Source organism: Branchiostoma lanceolatum, chromosome 18 (assembly GCF_035083965.1).
Source record: "Branchiostoma lanceolatum isolate klBraLanc5 chromosome 18, klBraLanc5.hap2, whole genome shotgun sequence".
NCBI classification, from domain to species: domain Eukaryota; kingdom Metazoa; phylum Chordata; class Leptocardii; order Amphioxiformes; family Branchiostomatidae; genus Branchiostoma; species Branchiostoma lanceolatum.
Window position 1 is genome coordinate 10,642,837 of NC_089739.1, and position 21,530 is coordinate 10,664,366.

General features: G+C 40.4%; 1 protein-coding gene across 1 annotated transcript; it reads left to right on the forward strand.

Moving 5' to 3' along the window:
- Positions 1-7,598: 7,598 nt before the first annotated feature.
- LOC136423949 (uncharacterized) lies at positions 7,599-17,874 on the forward strand. Its single transcript, XM_066412349.1, has 11 exons — positions 7,599-8,164; positions 8,638-8,744; positions 9,330-9,479; positions 10,916-11,110; positions 11,571-11,732; positions 12,359-12,487; positions 12,937-13,043; positions 13,565-13,623; positions 15,258-15,403; positions 15,828-15,947; positions 16,397-17,874. The coding sequence occupies exons 2-11, from the start codon at positions 8,657-8,659 to the stop codon at positions 17,872-17,874; spliced, it is 2,634 nt and encodes an 877-aa protein (XP_066268446.1). The 5' UTR covers positions 7,599-8,164; positions 8,638-8,656.
- The last annotated feature ends 3,656 nt before the right edge of the window (positions 17,875-21,530 follow it).

Consider the following 21,530-nt stretch of genomic DNA (forward strand, 5'->3'; position numbering starts at 1 on the left):
ACCGAAGAGCTTCCGCAGGTCATGACAGAGAAGACAAACACTATGTGCAATATTTGCAGTTTCATTGTATTGGAGAAATTCCTATAAGTTGAACTCTTTTCATTTGGTACAATATACAGAGGTTTTTCTAGAAAAAATAAACAAGAGGGAGCACACACAGACAAGGGAGTGAATTCTGTGTATTCGTGGGAGAATCGATTGCTGAGGGAATGCTGTATGCTGGGTATTAAGCTAAAATCTGAATTCGACAAGGGGGCGCTGGGCTGAAACAAGAGGGTGCAGCGCCCCTCTTTCCCGATTTAGATGAACCCCTGATATACAGACTGGACCATGACTTTATGTTCCGTCCTAAGGACTGCAACCCTTTCCAGTAGTGTGCAATGTAAGGCGATTAACAACAGCCCGAATTTGAACTCCCATCCTCTTGGTCCAGAGGTAAGCTTAAGGTCGCTAACCAATCTTGAAGATGACAAGATGTTGTCGTTATGTCCCTGTCAGATACATGTACTGTGCTCTATGCATGTACATTTTAGTGTCTGACTACGAAATGCTCTCAACAAAAACTTACCAATGAATATAGATACGGTGACAGGATCGCTGGACACACTCCAATGTACTTCCGGATTTCGTACATCAATCCTCGCCTTGCACACATACTCCCCCACGTCTGTTCGCCAAACTTGTTCGATCACCAATGTCAAGTCTCCCTCGCGTAAGATGACTCCATTCCTCCACCACGATATGGTCGGGGAAGGGTTGGATTCGCCCACTGTGCAGTTAAGATCCAACCGGTCGCCGATGTTGACATGCAGGGTAGCAGAAGTACTAAATTGTTGACTCAGTATCTGAACACTGTCTGAATCCGGAGGATCTGCAAGACAGTGTAATAATTCATTCGGTTACACTGCTAACTGTCTGAAATCTGGGACGATATCTGGGACGCATTACCTCCTTAGACCTACATGTACTGGAGGCATCGTGTGGCGAACTGGATAGAACATCCGACTGTCAAACAAGGGGACCCCAGTTCGAATCCGAGCTGCCCCCAGACATGTCTGAACATGCGCCCGGACATTGTGCCCTTGGGGAAGGCACTTCACTCACTTCACTCAGGTGTGAATGAGTGCCTAGCTCTTCTAGAGTTGGGGACGTCCCTCGGATAGGACGTTAAATGGAGGTCCCGTGTTTGGGGAGAGCCACAATCCGCGCACATCAAAGAACCCACCACATCTTTCGAAAAAGAGTAGGGGCATGCCCCGGTGTGCGATGGTCCAAATTCTTCTGTCTGGAGTTGGTGATTCACTACAAATCACCCGGATGGAGGCCTGGCGAACCTCCATCTCGTATCAGCCAAGTGTAGCAGATTCATCAACAAGTTGATGTTGGCTACCTAACCCAAAGAAGAAGAAGAAGAAGAAGAAGTACTTCCAGGCAAGGAGGTTAACTTCCAGGTACATTTATGCGCTATGGTGACATACATGTAGCTGGAATAACAGTTTCTCTAGTTATGGTGTCCCCAGAGTGTGCGCAGAAACATTACAGAAAAAGCTAAGAAATGCCTATGAAATAGTTTTGGAATTCTTTGGAAGCAGATGTATACCACACTATTGGGCTTGCTCCTAAAGCTTCGCCAAAATCATACCATGGCAGGGCTGAAAAATTATGCACTTTTGCCCTGTTCTAAGTTCTTGTCAGCTGGATTGTTCATGGAAGGAACTTCTTCATTTTGTGTTCATTATGATTGACATTGACATTGATTGAAAGAGACACTGGACTCTCAGGTTCTGAGTTATTTTCCGCCATGAAGGACAAATTGTACTGGAAGAATTTTATTGACTGTATCCCACCGGAGTAATCCGGATGAACGATGATGATGATGATGATGATTGTTTGTTTAAAGCTCTCCATCTATATATTGTGAGCCATACATTTCTAACAGCCAATCATTTTAAGTTAGTTTTGGCATCTGTGGTATTTCCTAAACTTACATGTAACGTTGGGTAACATAAATTCGCCTTTTTTCCGATAATGGTTGACTGAAATCAATCTAGCAGAACAATAAACCATCCTTTTTTTCTATTATTCTGTCAGTATCATGTACTATCTTTGCACTAATCATATATATGGTAGATTTTGTCTCTAGTCGTGCTGACACCATAATATTGCAACTTGAAACTACCGTCCGCCGCACGCACAATGACGGTGTTGTCGGACAGGTGTGAACATTATTTCGGGAGAGATCTGAGAAGATTCGTCTTGAATATCTTACCGCTAATTACATTTTATACAGCAGCTATAGCTATTCGTTCCATCCTTGGCTTGAGGAGAGTGCTATGGATATAGACGTGTCCAAGTAAAAAAAATACACGAAAAACGCACACCGCACACATCAGGCCTTTGGAAACAACCTGTGTGTTGAGTCGGTAGAACGTCACTCAAAGTCGACCCCCACCGTCATGGAAATTTGTACATTATTCATCGGGCCTTAGCTGGATGCCGTAGAAATGGTAATACTACTATGTCCATGTGCTTCTGCTTGTGCTAAGAGCAAACTTCGAGGAAAATATCGCCATCAGTCCACTATCACACACAACATTTAGACAAAAAAGTGTTCTTGTCGTCTGCCGAATAGCAGGATTCTGGATAACGAATATGGCAGCGGGAAAATTCACCGTAGTGCCGTAGCCATTGGTTGTAGCAACAAAGAGGCGTTTTGATGATTAATCACACTTAGAGTCCAGTTGTAGGTTAGCAAAAGAGATTCTGATAAGTTGCATTGTAAATAATTGTGTTGAGCAGGAAGCGGATGTGATATTTGTCTTATAAACCAGCGAACAACTATGTAGTATATTTCTCCCACGAAGCCCTCAGACTGTGACAGTAAGGGACGGAGAGTTTTTGACGTAGCCAACTTCTAATGCATGGTTATCGAAGCTTGTCAGACAGTGTTCTGAATATGTTAGTCTGTCCAGTTTGCATTTCTAGCGGTATTACTGATGTTGCATCTAGCACATATCCCTAAATACCCCGTTTTCGAAAAATCGCGAATTTAAGTACCCCGCGAATTTATGTTACCCAACGTTACAATTGTACATTTGTATAAACTAATTCAAAGATACACATAGTATACTCACAGAGCACATTGTAGTTCATGCCAAAAAACAACCCATGCTCCCCCCTACCAACTTACAATTGTTCAGATTCAGCTTTATTGCTCTTGGCACATGCATGTGACATTTGTAAAAAGAAAAATGCATCAACAGTTACTCTGCATAAAATCCACTTAAATAAGTCACTAATTATTATAAACATTCTGTTCTACTCACAATAAGTTTCCAAAGGCACAGAGACGCCCAGATTCTGTAAGACCTCTTGACTCACAAGACTTCCTTGTTGGGTTGGGAAACATTTTAGTTCTGGCGCCATGTTCCGATGATCCACGCTCGCAAACCGTATCGTGCTGGAATATTGCCCTGGTGTGACGACCCCTCCTGTCACTGCCGTCCAATGTAGTTTCGCCGGTGGGTTTCCAAGGTCATTCGTCTGACAGGAGAGTTCAAATGGTTGACCTTGGACTGCGATTGGGCGAGACTTGCTGAATGTCAGTTGGCTGGGTGGGTCTACAAAACGAAATAAATTCATCAAATTGCAATGAATATTGTGAATCTTGGAATGTTTCACTCATTCTCTCCCATAGCTTGTTTGGGGCGATTTTATTTTCGTGAATTTGTTACATTTCTACTGTGTGATAGAATTGTTTTCAACTCACAGTGCACTTCAAACATCATTAAAAAAAAACTCCTGTCAGCTGCTACCGGTAATGCAAAATTGAATTTACAATAGAAAAAATATCATGAGAACTGGAGATTTCAAACATTTGCAAGCTCTGATAACAATTTTATTTAGAAATGTACTTGACCGATTATTATATAATATATAAAAGTTAAGCCTAAACAAAGTTGTTCACCAATGAAAGCTTATTCAACTCATTAACAAAAGTCAGAGCTAACAGGCTCAAAAAGGTGTATTTTGCCTGTAAAGCTCAAGAACAAGTAAGGCAACATGTGTGAGCAAATGCAGCATATTTCTCTGCAAGCCTGACTAAATTGCGCTCCTAGCAGTCGGCCCGACTGTTACCGCCCCCTAGATTAACCTCGACCAGTGAGAGATTGTGTAAACACAGGCTAATTTCTCTGCCATCTTTTCTATGACAGAAATAGAGAAAAGAATCATTCATTTAGAATACTATAGTATACCACTAATTACTAAGAAGTTTTCAAAGCTGCCGGACTAAATAAAGAACCCAGCACACTTCTCAAGAAGAGTAGGGGTGACCCTGTGTGCGACCGGGCTATAAAACCAAGCCTTTAGCAAAGTCACATTTGAAGTATTTTACAGCTGTCAATAAAAAATGTTCACTTGATGTCTCAACTGCAAGCATTAAGCCTTTGTGTTCCAACTAAGCCATGTTGATTCGATTATATGGATGACATCATCTGGGACCCCCAAAACTGATGCGGGTGTGCGAATAGAAAAAAAAGTTTGACCCTCAAAAAAAGTTGCCGTCATTAATATGAAACTTTCGTGTTCAGAAAGGATGAACAAAACTGAACACACAGAGTACGATATACTGAATAATAGATTCTCCATTTTTGTTCTTTCACACCTTCTTTGTCATTGGCATTCTACTACATTAGTATCCATATTCCACTTTTTTTGTTTTCAATTTATAGCATCTCTTCTCTCATTTTGCATTGAAACGGATGAAAATTTATGCACGAGCAGATGATATAATCAAATCAACATAGCCTTGTAGGAGCAAGTGAGCAAAAGAGAGTAAAAATATACTTACAGTGTACATCCAGTTTGGTCGCATATCGTTTAGAAGTACCAGCGAGTTGACATTGGTACACTGCTGTACAATACCTATTTGTGTCTTGAAAATAGATGGCTGGTCTCTCCCCACATCGATCTGTAGTATGAAGATTAGAAATATGTCTGAAAGCAAACTTTTGATATCATTCCACTGTAATTCATATTTTCGTTAACAATTATTTCTGACACTTTGTTGATTATATTCCATTATTGTAGGTTGAGATTTATGAATCATATAATAATTTGTTCTGCATATTGTTTTGCTACCTACTCCTGCCTTCAATATCATGTATATTTACATGTACACCTTCTCATGATTGAATTATTTCAAATCTTTTCAAATTATGTACATGGGGTCAGCACGACATAAGTTGCAAACAGTGGAAGATCCCAGAACTATGACGGACTTATGTAAAACAAGTAAGAAATTGACTTTGGGTATATTTAGCATAGTATGGTAGGAGATTCCATTTTTTATGTCGCTTTCATTTAAGGCACCCAGAGCATTTTATGATGCTTGAAAACTGGAAACATACTAGTTGCTGTAATCTTTATGAAATTGACATTTAATGCCACTGTTAACCACATTTGCATGCGGATTTCTTATCAAAAGTGCTCAAAAGCAGCACAAAAATAAGCTACATGGTGATCTATTAGTTTCACGCGACTAAATTGACCGATACCATAGCCCCGCCCACCTCTGCGAAAACGTAGAAAGGCAAAATTAAAACATAAAAATGCAAATATTTGACGGACATGCAGTCACTCATTGGTCGAACCGCTAATTGTGATGGACAGTCGGATCAGACTATTAGGGCTTGGATTTTCTATCAGTTCTCACCACACAACGACATCGTATCTTTGCTCCTTTATGTCGATATGTTATGGTATAATGTTATTGAAACTTACTATGTGAAGGAATGACTAGAAATTGGAGTTTCTTAAATTTAAGTTTTAAGCCTCATAAAATTCTTTGGGTGCCTTTAAACTCATACATACCTGTACCAGTTGTGTGCGGACAGTCTGTACCACAACTTCCGCATCTGCTTGAACAGCTGCCGACCTGGAGGCTTTCGTCGTCCGACCCCTTGTAGATCCATAACAGACACCTGTTAGGGTCACAAGAGATATCAAGGTCACAGGGTACGCTGGTGTCATCACCCTCCAACACTGGTATCGTTTTCTGAACTGTCTGAGTCAGCACTACTGGTAGAATGGCGAGTAAAAAAACTGCAGAACAAGAGGGATAAAAAGAATGAATGTTTATTGTAAATTATTGAAAATAAACAAACAAACAAACAGTAAAATATTAGTGGAGAATGTAACCTCCATTAACATTGATTTGCCGGATTACATAAATCCTCCACTTTGAAAAACAAAACAAAAATTATTAGTGACTCAAAAATCCTTATAAGTGTGCTCAGAAATGTCATTATCCAAAATATTTGCAGACTTGCTACTCAAATCCTGCATTCAGTACCTTTAAGAATATTATCATTTGATAGTCTGTAAATGCCTTTTCGTTTGCTGTATAATTCCTTGATTAGAAAATGGTGTGTTTGGTATAGTGCTATATATCGGTATTCACATACTGTACAGTAATAAGAATTTTCATGGCGGTTTTAAGCTGTAAAACAGTCATAATGAACATAAAGCCACTGCAATAATTTCAAGAATTACAGTAGCCCCCCCCCCCTTACAGAGTTGTATGGTTGACTTACCTGTAGACAATTTGACCCTGTACCAGAACACTGCACAAGACAGCTCCACCCACACAGCCTTGGCATGCATAACTGGTGCTTTCACTTTTGAAGGAAACACCTACAACAGGAAAATTGTGCCAGAATTTAGCATTTTAACTGTGTTTGCCTACATGTATTAGTATGTGGTTTTCTATTAGGCCACAACAAGTGAATTTTATGGATGACATCATCTCCAGACAGTCCAGATATAATGCAAGAGGGCAAATAAAAACAACATGGCTAAATTTTCAAAACAAACATTGTAACAAGAACTGAAGCTACAAAACATGGTATCACAGCCAACAAGTGTTATTCCTATGTTCTAGAAGTGCACAACGTGACACTAGTGTGGTAGACTAGCATCAATTTCTAAGTTGGCAACTACGCTCATGGTTACTAGCCTCCTTCGCAGACTTCCTATGAACAGCGGTGTTTATATTGGGGGGGGGGGGGGCAAGGTTCTCTAAAGGGAGTTGTGTAGCCAAGGGAGTTGTGTAGACGAGGGACGACGCTGTTCATATGGATATGAACAGCGTCGTCCCTCGTCTACACAACTCCCTTGGCTACACAACTCCCTTTAGAGAACCTTGCCCCCCCCCCCCCCCCCCCCCCAATATAAACACCGCTGTTCATAGGAAGTCTGCGAAGGAGGCAACATGGTTACCACGTTGGTGCCACTTTTACAACTATTGAACTAGTTTCACTTCTGCAATAAAACCACAGTCATGACTGCCTTACTAGTGTCACTTCTGCAAGTACAATCAAGGCTAAAACACCACATGTTTTGCCATTTTGTCATGTTGACTATTTCTTGTGCTGTTGTTTTTTAAATCAGGCAAAGATTTGTGAGCGTGTTGATGTCATCCATAAAATCTACTTGCTGTGGCCATATAATGTAAGGTTATGTGTCAAGCTGAAAATATAAAAGGTCTGACATTAGCATTGGTATAATGTTTGTTTTTATGATTGACATGCAAGCACACTTCATGACATTTAATATAAACTCGCCTAATCATAACTTCTGTCTCAAATGTTAAGACTAATTGAAAGCAAGATTTCCGGGTGCAGTTTTGAAAGTGAAAGCAAAGAATAACGTCTTACCTGCTTGCATGTATTGTCTCACCGTGTTTACAACCAACCGCTTGTAAACAACCTCATTTCAGGTGTTCCATATCGCCTATATTGTTAACTGGGACATTGTTTTCACAGCTACATTCCTCTTTCTTCTATGAGTCAGAAATTAGAGATTTAAGAAGTCAAACTTTCCTCAAGACGTGTGTTGCAGGTGTGGTTTTGTGTCTTCCAGACGTGCTGACGTCATATCGAAACCTCTTCGTGGAAGTAACTTTGTCAGCCAATCAGAGCAGAGCAACCTGTTGGACTCTGACCAATCACCGCGCGGCATTACCAAATAAGGGCTGAATGGCCTTTGACCAGCATTACTTCTGGTGTTTGATTTTCGGTGCAGGACGAAGCTATCTTCTTTCCTTATCATTTCTTATCGGATTAAACGGTCATACGACATCTACAACTCTAAAAGTGTAGAGGTAAGAATCCAGTTCTAACTCATAGTTTCTGTAGGCATGGTTTTGGAACGTCTGGAGATTTAGAAAATGTATTTTCATGTTAGTGGGAGGGGGGCGATTTTGACAACTTTCACTTTCACGTAGGAACAACGCGACGTACAGTGTTCAGTTGGGTACAGTAGTGAGCGAGATGGTAGCTTGGACGTTTTATTCTGAACTTGCTTGCTAAAGAAATACAGTACACTTACGAATTTCGGGAAATTTGCCAGGGATTGAGAGCCTGTTATATGAGCAACCTAGGTCGGGGATTCCCCAAGTTGTTCGTCAGCCGCCCGGCCCTGTACAAAACACCACGTTGTTCCTCTTTCACTTTTGAGCTGATTAAATTATTTTACCATCCGGCGACTCTTTTCACGACTTCTGAGTTACAAGACGTAGTAGAGTTCAACTGAACATTTCAATTTTAATCTCTGTATACTTTCACTTTTGACTAGATTAAGAAAAGGACGCGGCATGGCAGTGAAAATGCGAAACCGCCAAGTCCTTATTTGGGCATTCCTGTCCATTGTGGTGCTGGTGAATGACGTCATGCCGCTGGCAGGTGGGTTTGTTAGACAGATGCTATTGTCAGGATGTTCCTGTCAAGAAGAGTTTTTTTTCACTATTAACAGGATACTCGACCATTTGCTTTATCAAATATGTATGTTTCTATCAACAAGAATATTTTAGGCACTATTGACAGGATGTTTCTTTGATAACTTTGTGAATAACGCCTCATGATTCGGTTAACTCTATATTCTCAAACGCCTGAGGTTAATCCAATGAAATTGTGCAAAATTAAGACTTTTTATATGAGCAAGAATTATTGACTAGGATGATAAAGAATGGATGTCAAGAAGAAAAAAGATTGTTTATGCATGTACATGTGTGTGTGTGTGTGTGTGTGTGTGTGTGTGTGTGTGTATGTGTGTTACATTTGTGTGTGTGTATGTGTGTGTGTGTGTGTGTGTACATGTGTGTATGTGTATGTGTGTGTGTGCACATGTGTGTGTGTGTGTGCTTGCACAGCAGTGTAGTATGGTGTATTTTGCATAAATTATTTTATGTGTGTGTGTGTGCATGTGTGTATGTATGTATGTCTATGTGTCCAACTCCTTAAGAGACTTAAGACATATTTTTCAAACAGGTAATGCTTTGGAGACCATCAGAGAGAGAGTGGCGGAGGGGGAGTCAGTTGTCTTGGACTGTGACCTGGAGTATGACCCCAACAAACAGTTATACTGGGTACAAGACTTGGGGGGGACAGGCTTAATAGTTATTCTACAAAGATTTGCAAGTGAGCATATCTGTATATATCATCTATCACCACATTTTTCTTGATCATATCCTACCATCATGAAATATGTACAATAATAAATCATGTCTTGCTTTAAGTTTAGAATTGTGATCCAACAAAATAAAACTCTGTCTTACTGATGTTTTTAGCATTTGAGGCTATGTTGATTTGATTATATGGGAACACGAAACTGATGCGAGAGTGATGTGTAAATTGTGATTGGTATCTATCATTCTATGTTATATCTAGGCCAGGATAATGTTCGATACTTGTGTTCCGGACCGGTCTAATTATTTTCACCGTGTTGCCTGGGCTTTGAAGTTGGGGTATGCCTAAACACCTCACCCGACCTCATCCGACCTCATCCGACCTCATCCGAGTCTAAAATGCAGTGTACACGGGGCATGGACACTATTTGACGTTCTGGATATGTTAAATATACAATTATGAATACAAAACCAGCAGAAATCTCTAAGTATTTACCCGTTTTTATAAGTTACTCCGCTCTAACGGGTGCCGCGCAACCCCCATATGGTGCGTATTTGGGTTGAAAACAATGGCGAAACCCCGCGGAAAATAGATCAACTTGGACTCGAAAAATCTTGTTTCTGACAAAAGTCTGATTCCTCTGAAGCACTGTAGAAGATTGGTGAACTTGTCACGATACCGGAGACACATTTATATGCTTGATCTGACCTATTTTGACTGCACTATTGACATTTTTCGTGACCATGATACTCAAAACGGCACGTATCACCATTCTATCTTGGAAACGAGCGGAGTAACTTATAAAAACTGGCAAATACTTGGAGTTTGCTGCTTGTTTCGCATTTATAATTGCATATTTAACGTATCCAGAACGTCAAACAATGTCCCTGTCCCATGTACACTGCATTTTAGACTCGGATGAGGTTGGATGAGGTTGGGTGAGGTGTTTAGGCATACCGACGAAGTTGTATTTCACAGGCTTCCATTAGATGGTTTGAATGTGCTCGCATGTGCTGGTTGCGCCGCTGTCGAAAATTCAAATACCTGAATGAGACGTTGGAATGGATGTTGTTACAAATTCTCTCAACTTCTGGCGCGTTTCGCATTGAAATGTGTGGGGTCTGTTTGGTGGATATGACATGGATGAAATATAACACGGTGTACGTATTCTGCATTACCCTCAGTCCCAGCCCTCCCGCAGGTCGGATTGTTCGGCCATTGGGTTATACGACCCGCGGTCAGGCTGGTAATTCGGGCAATACAGAATGTACTGTGTTACTAGTAATCATATTTGCTCCTTGAAAGGAAGAATTGTTGGCCAGTACACTGGAGCCATCCCTTTTCAAATACAAGCAGTTTGCCTCACATGAATAAGGAAGATCAATTCAATTTAACAATTTTGTGGTCAGATTATTAAGAGAAATGTTGCATGTCTTTCTTTTCCTAAGATTCATCTCCAGAACATGTAGAGCTTCATCACCCGTACCGAAACCGGACAGACATCACGCTAGAAGGCCCAGAAGGTACCAGTCTCAGGATAGGAAGTGTCAGGAAATCTGACAACGCTACCGATGGAAGATATTACGAATGTCAACAACCTCAGGGTGATAAAAGGAAGTCACGATATGAGCTTCATGTTACATGTGAGTTGTACAAGTTAGTCTTCCTTGCAATCGATATATATGATAATTGTAACGGTTTAAAAATCGCATAATAGTATAATATACATGTACCATAGCAAAATGACTGTAAAAGACTCAGAAATAGCCAAGAGGTATAATTCCTATCACACAATTGATTCATATGACCAGATTTATGAATAAAGTAACTTAGGGCAATTTGACTTTTCGTTCTTCGATATTCTAATAAAGGAATATTTCTGTCCTAAAAGATAAAACTTTTTTCAGTGCATTAGTTAGACCTATATTTGTTAGTGAATCAATTCAAAGCATTATTTAGCAGTCATATGAATTTTAGAAATAAAAAACAATAAAAATTCAATTGTATCTCGATTTTACATATAAAATCATTAGATAAAAGGTTTCAGTTGGTATATTTTTCCATCTCAATGTTTCTGTTAATGTTTCTGTCATGTTTGAACAGACCGTCCAGACCCTCCAACAGATATTGGGATCCGTGGAGTCCGTCTGTACAGTTTCAACATCTCCTGTACTGCTAGTGACGGTGGTGGCTTGTCACAGAAACTGTGCCTAAAACATCATGGCAAGAATCTCTCAATAATCTGCAAAGAGGATATTGATCAAGGTAATCAATAGTTATTGTTTTTGTATACTGCTGTGATATTGATTTCAACAATGGTAGCACTCAATAGTTTTAGAAAGTACAATACGTAATGATGGTCCCATGTTTAGAAGGAGAGTCACTGTTAGGTGTGACAGGTGTGTTATGCCAGTGGTCAGTTGTACCGGCTATACTGATATGGATGCAGACACTCTACCTTTAAGCCACACTTATCAAAAAGAGTAGGGTTCCATCCCATCCCTGTATTGAGTGTATCAAATTATTTAATTAATCTGTCCAGATATACATGTACAGCTTGTACCTGGTTTGATACATTGTATGCAATGTACCGGCCGGCCTACCGGGTATGCAATACAAACAAACCTAAACCAAAATGTTATTAACAACATGTTATGGAAAACCAAGTTCTACATTGTATGATGATGGTCACAATAACAATTGGTTTAAGAATGTTTCAAGGTTAGCTCAATATAAGTATTGCTTCTAATCATAGAGTGACTGACATTTTATGTAAGATTTCACTTACATTTATCATGTTTCTAATATAGTATGTACATGTACATGTAGGTATGGCTATCAAAAGAAACATTGAGAGCATTATTATTATAAGTACGATTTTTATCATTCAGGAGAAGAAGTGCAGTTCAGTGTAGGAGGACTGAATTACAGCACGCCTTACCAACTCTGTGTGTACGCTGAAAACCAGCTGGGCAGCAGTGGGTGTGGCAAGTCGTCTGTTGTCATGGTTACTACAGAAGGTGAGTGGATACTTGAGAACTAACTGTAAAATTTATTAAGGTAGCAGGGACTGAAATTAATTAGCGCAGCATTAAATTTTGAGTGTACATGTAGTTTTAGGGGGATCGAAAGGGGCAAGGAAAAAGACCAAATACTTTTTGATAGTCATGTAAGATTCTGGGGGGTGTGGAAAACTGGAATACAAAACCTTGTTTATTGCGAAGATGTATTTATAAGAAAAAATAAATGTTTTGCGATTAGATTTTTTATTTAGAATATGCTATTTTGTCACAGCATATAGTTTAAATGATGTGTGAATAGTGGCTTTTATAATAAATAGCTTGTATTTTGGTTATTGGGCAGATCTGATAGTAATATGTTCTTGTAATTATGTCTAATAATAACTGTCTTTAGTTAATACATTTGTATACAGTAATGACATCTTATATAATTTCTGTGTGTATTTCAGCCATTGGTCAGTTTTATGCCGAGCTAAGGTTCTTAAATGTACCTTTCACCTCACCGGACCCAAATGACCAGAGGAATAGAGAGCTTGTCTACAGACTGAACAAAACGGTAAGGGACAATATTTCTTGTTGCTGCTGTTGTAATCAAAATTGTTTCAGCAATATGTGAGGTCAAAAGTATATTGACTGGCCATGGCTGTGTAGCTTTGTGCCTTTACATGCCCATATATTACACAGTCACTAATAAACTCACATATGTACATTGTACATAATGTGTTTATTTGTGACTGTGCACACACACATACATGTACACACACACACATGTGTAGGCTTGCTCGCGCAAACACACAGACATACCATGTACATGTAGGCACAGTCACACACACACACACACAGACACAGTCACACAGGCATGCATACACATGCACAGGCTCATGTACACACTAGCACGGACACACACATTCAGTGAGAGGACTGCACTAGAGATCTCTGACAAACACACTATTTTTCAAAATGGTAGATACCTGCTCAGATATCCTTCTGTGTAACCTGGTGGATCAATGTTAGAGAACTTTAAGGTAGCCAATTCTAATTTGTTTTGCCAAACATGTTAATTTTACTTCACTGCAGCTTATTGGCCTGCTACAACCAAGCCACCCTGATCTGACAGTGGAGGTAACAAAAATCCGGTAAGTCAACAGGTTTGTTTTTTTCATTTGCAGGAAAGTTCATCTGATTACATATTGAGAAATTGATACACAACTGTTCTCCAACTCAAAGAATTTACTCGGCAGAATTTTCGACCAAATCTCTTGGTCTTCTTTAGCCATCTGATCCAAGTGCTCAGCCTTTTTTTGTCATAGATACATGACTTTTCTGCACAGAACAATCTAAAGGTTCTGGGTTCGGACCCCTAGCATATCCCAATGTTGTGCTTTAGAAAAGGGACTCTACAACTATTTCCTCACTCAACTCAGGTGAAAACAAGAGTTCCGCGACCTCATATCTCCATGAACAATTCTATTTATGCAAATGACATACACATCTATATAATATATGCTTAATCATAAACACCTTTATCTTACTTACACATGTTGCAATATTGACAGTCCTATAATTTTCCAATTTGATGAATTCCTGTGTTTTTGCATTAATTATGCAAATGAGGAATTTATTTGCATAATTGGTACCTGTTGATGCTCAACTTTCCATAAACTACATATGTTACATGTATTTGAGTCTTATAATGGAAAACACTGCAAATATAGATTTTCCTCATTAGCTATGCAAATTAAGTCCCAATTAGCATAATTTGCACTTCATTATGTAAATCTCTGTCTAAGCTACCTGCATACTAAATATCACGGATATCCGTCGTTCCTTTGTTCAGTTATTCTCCTTAGAAGGTTTTCAGGATGACGCCCCTGCAGTTCCAGAGCAAGCTGCTAGGGGGCCCAAACCTACACTACTTTTTCATTACGTCACAAGCTATCTGCCACCCAAAAATCAAGACCACAGCACGTCCAGGTCAAAAGATACAAAAATTGAAGTTCTGCTGCAGTACCAAGGTCACATACCAGGGGGCCGAAAATTGACCCTGACCTTCGGCTTCACAACACCCGCCCACATACCAAATATCATTGTAATCCATCGAGAGGTTCTTGAGTTATGCTGACTACAAGAGTCCGGAAACACAACACAAACACACACACACACACACAGACACGCCAAAAACAATATCTCCATTTTTCATGGAGATAATGAGTACCTAGCTTGGGTAAGGGATCCCCTTTCAAACAGGATGTAGAAGTAGAGTAGAGGTCCCATTTTTTAGGAGAACCACATCTTGAGCATGTTAAAGATCCCACCACACTTATCAAAAAGAGTATGGATCCATCCATGTGTGAGTGTGTGAAACCTAAAATACAGTCTGGTCCATGTATATGCAATTTGCACTTAAGCCTTAGCCACTGAAGAAGCCACTGTAATCGGCGAAATCGATTTGTGCAAATGGCTGAATAAAGGTTCCAAACGTTAACTATGCGGCTCGAGATGTCTTACTGAAGGACGATTGCGGTGCAAAAGATGTCGGTTAGCTTGAGTGCCTCCTTCCCCAATTTCTATGCAATTTGCACTTACTGCACAAAACTAGATGTTATAAACCCCTAAATTTATGTTGCAATTGAAACGCTAGAGGCGTCCACAGGCCGCATGCCTTAACCACTAGGCTAAAAGGTCTAGACCAGTTAGACTGGTCAGCTGGAGGCGCTTGAACCCCACTGTAATACAATGATCAATAGTTGTTTTATTTTTATCTAAACAGGCAGGGGAGTGTGATAGTCACTGTGCGCTTCAAAGGTGTACAGAAGGAAATGGAGAACATCAAAGGCACCTTAAAGCAGGCTGTGACAGGAGGAGACCTGGCACATCTTGGAGTGGATCCTCACTATTTCCACACTTTTGCCCACCGTAAGAACATTACCAAATTACCCGTATTTTAGGTATCATCTATATTACATTTAACGTTAAAACCCTTGTACTCTCACGAATGTATTATACTACCATACAGTAGAGTTAGGGCCTCGCTGGCTTTCACCTTTAAGTTTTTACATATGGTTCAAGATTTAGGGCACACTATGTTTTTACCGCTACGTCACAGACTCTGTGGGTCGCAGATAAATACTGTGTGCTGCAACCATGATCAGAGGATTGGAGGGAACCGGAGCTAGAATATAGAATAAATTATAACCAAGCTGCTACATGTAAATTTCTGAAACTTTTCTTAATATCAAGAAAGTTTTAGATTCTGATCAACAAATGAAATATTGGAAAGGGTGACTGCATAATGTTCACAATTTCCCCCCCTCAAACATACAATGTATTTTTGTTGTAGGTAAGGCTGAAACGTCAACCCCAGTCTTGATCCCCATACTTGTTGCAGTTGTTATCATAGTGCTGCTGACTGCTGGAGGCCTGGTTTTATACTGGAAGTTGAAAAAGAGGGCAACAGAAGGTACACATTTTGTTATAAAAATATTTCTAGATGCTGGTTTGATACAAACAGTATCTTTTACAAGTTTGAATTTTGATAGATTTTATAAAAGTAAATATTCTCTCTCTTTGCTTGGCTAGAAAGTCAAATAAATACCGTCAGAAGGGCATGATTTTGATTGCGGTTGTTGGTAACTTTTAACACTCAGGTAACATTTAGAAGATGGCTTTTAGTATGTTAATTTTCTATCAAGCATTAAATGTGTAAGCTATATAAGTTTACTCATCTAGCCATTAAAATTTAATAAAAAATTGTGGCATTCGATACGTATAAAAAATGGAAAACCTAAAATGAGAAGTATACTTTGAAATGTTTAGGTTTTGTATCAATAACATGTCACACAATGTCAGTATTAATTTTTCAGTTAACGTTTTCAGTATGATTTTCAATCACTCTTTTGCTTGTTTCAGTGACAAATGTTCCTGAACCCACAACATACTTCGAGAGTGAAGACTTCAAGAGGTTGTCACAACAACTAGAGCACAGTAACATTTGTATAGTTCATGGGCAGTTGGGTATTGGGAAAAGTCAGGCTGTTATGAACCTTGTGAAACAATTTCAAGCCAAAACCAAATCCTATGTCACTTGGTTCATTGGGAACACAAATAACTTTTCGGACACTATCACAAACGAAGACACAGGTCTTTCTCAAAAGACTGTGTTAGAAAAGTTGTTAGAGTTTGTAGAAGAGTTAAAAGAGTCCGGAAGACCAGTAAACATAAAGCAAGGAGAAAAAGACATCGCAAAGATCTGCGAGGCAGTCAAAGCATCCAAAAACAAGTGTTTGTTGGTCTTTGACGATGTTCAGGACATCAGTGTGATCCCTCGTCAGCTATTGACCCCATGGCCAGAACTAACGATCCTAATTACAACAATGGATGAAACACTGGGTCTGCATTCAGATTACCCTGAAATTCCCCGTCTTAAAATGAAGGGTTTCTCACAAACGGATGTAGTGTCATTCTTGACATCAGGAAGTGAAGACAATGTTTTGAAGCAAACAGACCAAACCGTTTTGAGAGAGCTTGCACATCAGTTTGCTTTCCTCCCACTTGGTTTATCTCTGGCAAAAAGTCACATTCTTGGCTCAGGTACCTCAGTTCAGGAGTACTTACGCCACCTGCATCAACAGAAGCAAGCAATGGGTAGAGGAAACAAAAACCTCAGCGAGCCAGAGAGAAACATATTTGCCGCAGTCCAACTTCTGTTGACGCACAGAATGGACGAAGCATCCCGCCAGGTTCTCCAACTCATGGCCTTTCTTATGCCAAACAACATACCAACTGGCATCATATCAGAGGCTTACTGGCATCTAAGTCGTAGAGAGCTGAACATAGATGAATTCATAAAAGCTGTCAGAAAGCTTTCTCTCGGGCAGGTGACAGTAGAGAAGAAGACGGCGATGAGGGTTCTGACTATCCACCAGTTGACACAGAGGGCAGTTTTGGACATGTTGTCAGATAAGGAACAAGATGAGATGATTTGCGCCCTTGTTAAAGCTTTCCTGGTTCTTTTCACAAAAGACACTCGGGAGATTCGAGTGGGTCTCTTTGTTTCTCAACTCTATCCGCACCTCCTTTCTCTACTTGGCCATCCCACACTGTCCTTGGAGAATCTTTTGTCCGTTGAAAATTCAGAGCATCTGCTCACAGCTCTCATACGGCTGAATGAGGTCCTCTGCTATCTCTATTGTCAGCAGCGCCACGCAGACCGTGCAATGGATGCTGCCGACAAAGCCAAACGACTCTGCAACCACATTTGTAAGGATCTTCCCTCAGAACATATCTCAGAAGTGTATGGCAAGCTTAAGAGGGAGGGTCTGGACCGATTTCAAAATGACGTGTACGGTAAGACCGTTACACACCAGCTTCTAACATTGACGTTTTGAAGTTGAAAGTGCCACAGGACGTCACAGACAGACTTGCTTTGATGGCAGAGAGTTTTCAACCACTCAGTAAAGAACTGTACTGTCATCTCATCACATATGGAGCAGCTTTAAACGAGGATCAAATCAAAGCTTTGTACCTGATTGAGCTTGTTGCCAGCGTATTTTACACGTCAGGACGAATTCTGTTTTACCTACATGGTGATAGAAGGAAGGAGTACTTTGAAACAGCCTGGAAAGAATTGCATTTCTCACATAACCTTAGCAAGAAGTCTGCAAGTGACACACAAGTGCACCTCCTCAACGAAATGCTGTCCAAAAGAGCTGGTATACTGTACCTTCTAAAGGAAAGTTCGCCAGATAATCCTCAAAAGCAAAAGGATGACCTCCTTCAAGTCATCGAAGGATACAAGGGACTCCTCAGTGACCACAACAGCTACTTTGAGTATGGCATCCTAAAGAAAGTCCAGAAAGACGACTTCCACGCAATGTTCTGCTATCGGTCAATTGTTGACAGCTTCAAGAGACTTGCAAAGCTTGCATCCTCTCCAGATGAGAGGAGGAGATTCTTTCTGGACCACAACAATAATGCAAAGATGATGATAGGATATGCAGAGAAGCAAGGCACCAGGGATCAAGAAGGGAGGATCATTGACGGACTCGAACTCTTGCCTGAAGTCTACAACATGAGAGCACAGTTCATCATTGACATGTATGAGGCAGGCTTCAAAGATGACCTGCCGGAAGATGATCGCTTGCCAAGTGCGGCGCAGTGGGCAAACAAGGCACTAGGAATTATATCATGCAAGCCTTTACGGCGGGCAAAAGCATATCTACTCCTTGCGTCTGCCTCCATGATGGCGTTTGACCAGAAGGAAGGTTTATGTTCTGACCATGAAGAGGGTGCGAAAGAAACAGCTACAGATGAAAAGCAACCACTGATGCAAGAGGGTCCACCTGACAAGAATGACATGCTCGCCCAAGCAGAGGAGTATCTAAACCAAAGCAGAAAAATCTATAAGGAGTTTCCAAACGCAGTAGCTGACATTGACGAAGCCAACACGCTTATGGAAAAGCTTATGAAGTGTAAAGACGAAGCAACTGAAATGCAAGCACCACAAAGTCCACGTGGCACGTCAAACAAACCCAATCAAGAGGAACTGGCGGCTAGAGGAGACGATTGGTCACTTAATGGAGTGGGCGAGGATCGAGATGTAGAGGGCATAGAGATGAAAATCCTACCATGAAATAGATACCAATATTGAACATGGATATAGAGATGAAAATCCTACATGAAACAAAGAAGACTCAGTTTCTTTTGACCGTGTGTCATCGGCAGTGTCGGAAAACATGGATTAACAACATCACTTCCCAAACAAAAGCTAGATAAGGCCAAGTAAATCTTATGGACGACATCCTCTGCAGACCCCAAATCTAATGCGAGAGGACGAAAGAAACAAGATGGGAAAAAACAATATGCCTGATCAAAAATAAACATTGCAACAAAAATTGATGCGACAAACATGATATCACAGCCAACAAGTATATTGTACAATATAAACATTGATTGACCACAAACTGTCCCGGCATTTCGTGCGGTTAAGAAACTGACGTAGCCAATAGGTTAATTGAGCACATATAGTGGTGACGTACACAAGGGGGAAAAGTGAAGTAAACGTACAAACTTGTTACCATCAAAGCTAAAGCTTTAATATTCACTATTAAAGAAAAATTCCCATATTTCGAACATCTAAATGCAACAGACAAATTCATATTTTTATTACGCCTGGATAATCCCTGTATAAGAAATACTGTCTGTTCATACATTTACACATGTACAAAGAAGCGAGAAGAAGTCGACACTACTGGACTAGCTTAGTTTAATAACACGTTTGTCTACTCTATATGTTGACAGTTTGTATTATTGTATTTATATTCTTGTATGTTCCATGTGTTAAGTTAGACGACCTGTACCTAGCCCCTCGGGGCATGAATGCACAATAAATGTCTTTCATTCAATAAAGTACTGCAGTAGTCCCTATTTGGAACAATTGTTTTGCACTGTAAATGCATGCTGCTAAAGTTTAAGTAAGATGGCAACAAAAGTGTTGAGATATCAGCTAGTTTTTACAAATTTTGTGATTGTATTAACGTTTAATTTGATTTGAATGTCAACATGGAGTGCGTTTGGTTTTAATGCTTCAATAACAATGGTTTGTATTGTATTTGTTTTGATGTTTAAAAATGGTTTGCCAAACACAAACACAAATACAACTCAAATTTGATTGTACTGTATTTGATTTGAATGTTCAACAATGTTTGATGGTACATTAAACAAAAATGTGCATACAATTTGAAAAATTGTGAGAAAACGTTTTTTTTCCATTCCTCTGTCGCATTTGTATTATGTCTACTGTGCAAACATATGTATACCGATGTTCCGATTTATATCTTGTAAATGTTAGCTTTATTTCTTAATTGCATTTCCAAACAATTGCAACATATCTGTGACTCCCCCAATGGCTGCCCTGCAGGATGTGATTTGTGCCATGACGGCAGCTGTACAGGGTCTCATGCTAAATGCTAACTGTGCTGGTGAGATTCTTGCAGCTGCTGCTATATCTGCGTTTCCGGAAGCTATTGCTATTCGTGTCACTGTTGTCCCGGTAGCTGCTGCTGTTCCCCCTGCTGCTCCGGTAGCTGCTGCTGTTCCCCCTGCTGCTCCGGTAGCTGCTGCTGTTCACCCTGCTGCTCCGGTAGCTGCTGCTGTTCCCCCTGCTGCTCCGGTAGCTGCTGCTGTTCCCCCTGCTGCTCCGGTAGCGGCTGCTGTTCCCCCTGCTGCTCCGGTAGCTGCTGCTGTTCCCCCTGCTGCTCCGGTAGCGGCTGCTGTTCCCCCTGCTGCTCCGGTAGCTGCTGCTGTTCCCCCTGCTGCTCCGGTAGCGGCTGCTGTTCCCCCTGCTGCTCCCGGGTAGCTGCTGCTCCCCCTGCTGTTCCGGTAGCTATTCCTGTTGTTGCAGCCCCACCGACTAATCCAAGGCCCCACAGAATGCCATATAAGGCAGCACACGTAAGGGCGGCAGCACTTGTCACAACAACGGCCTTCCCTAGTGTCGAACGGTCTGTCTGCAAAAGTAAGAAATTGTGACGTCAGCAGAAAAAAGACAATTGTTCCGTACTACTCTATTTTAAACAATTCTTTTACAGGTGAATGACAATGGTAAAAATCAACTCACTCAAACTTTCAGCGCAAGAAATACTTACCCAAAGTAACCGTTTCATCTCGGCAAGTATGCCTTCATCATCGGCATTGAATTGGCGGCGATTCTGAAAAAAATATCAGTGATAAGACAGACGTTAGCTCACGCCGACAAGATACCATATTATCATTGACAGAGCAAGGGTTACCTTATCAGCTTATGGTAGCTCCAACATTGTTCTACATACGCCCACAATGTCGATTAAGCAAAATGTTATTTGATGCTTCACTGATGCTGATATTTATATATTTAGAAATATATGTGTCTGTCAATCATATTTCCCTTCAGAGATCGTATGATAGCAACAGAGTAATGACTTATTGTTTTTTGATTACCTGAATGGCTTCGTTGATAATACGAACTCCACGAGCTTCTTCCTCATTTGCGGTTTTAATAAGGCCG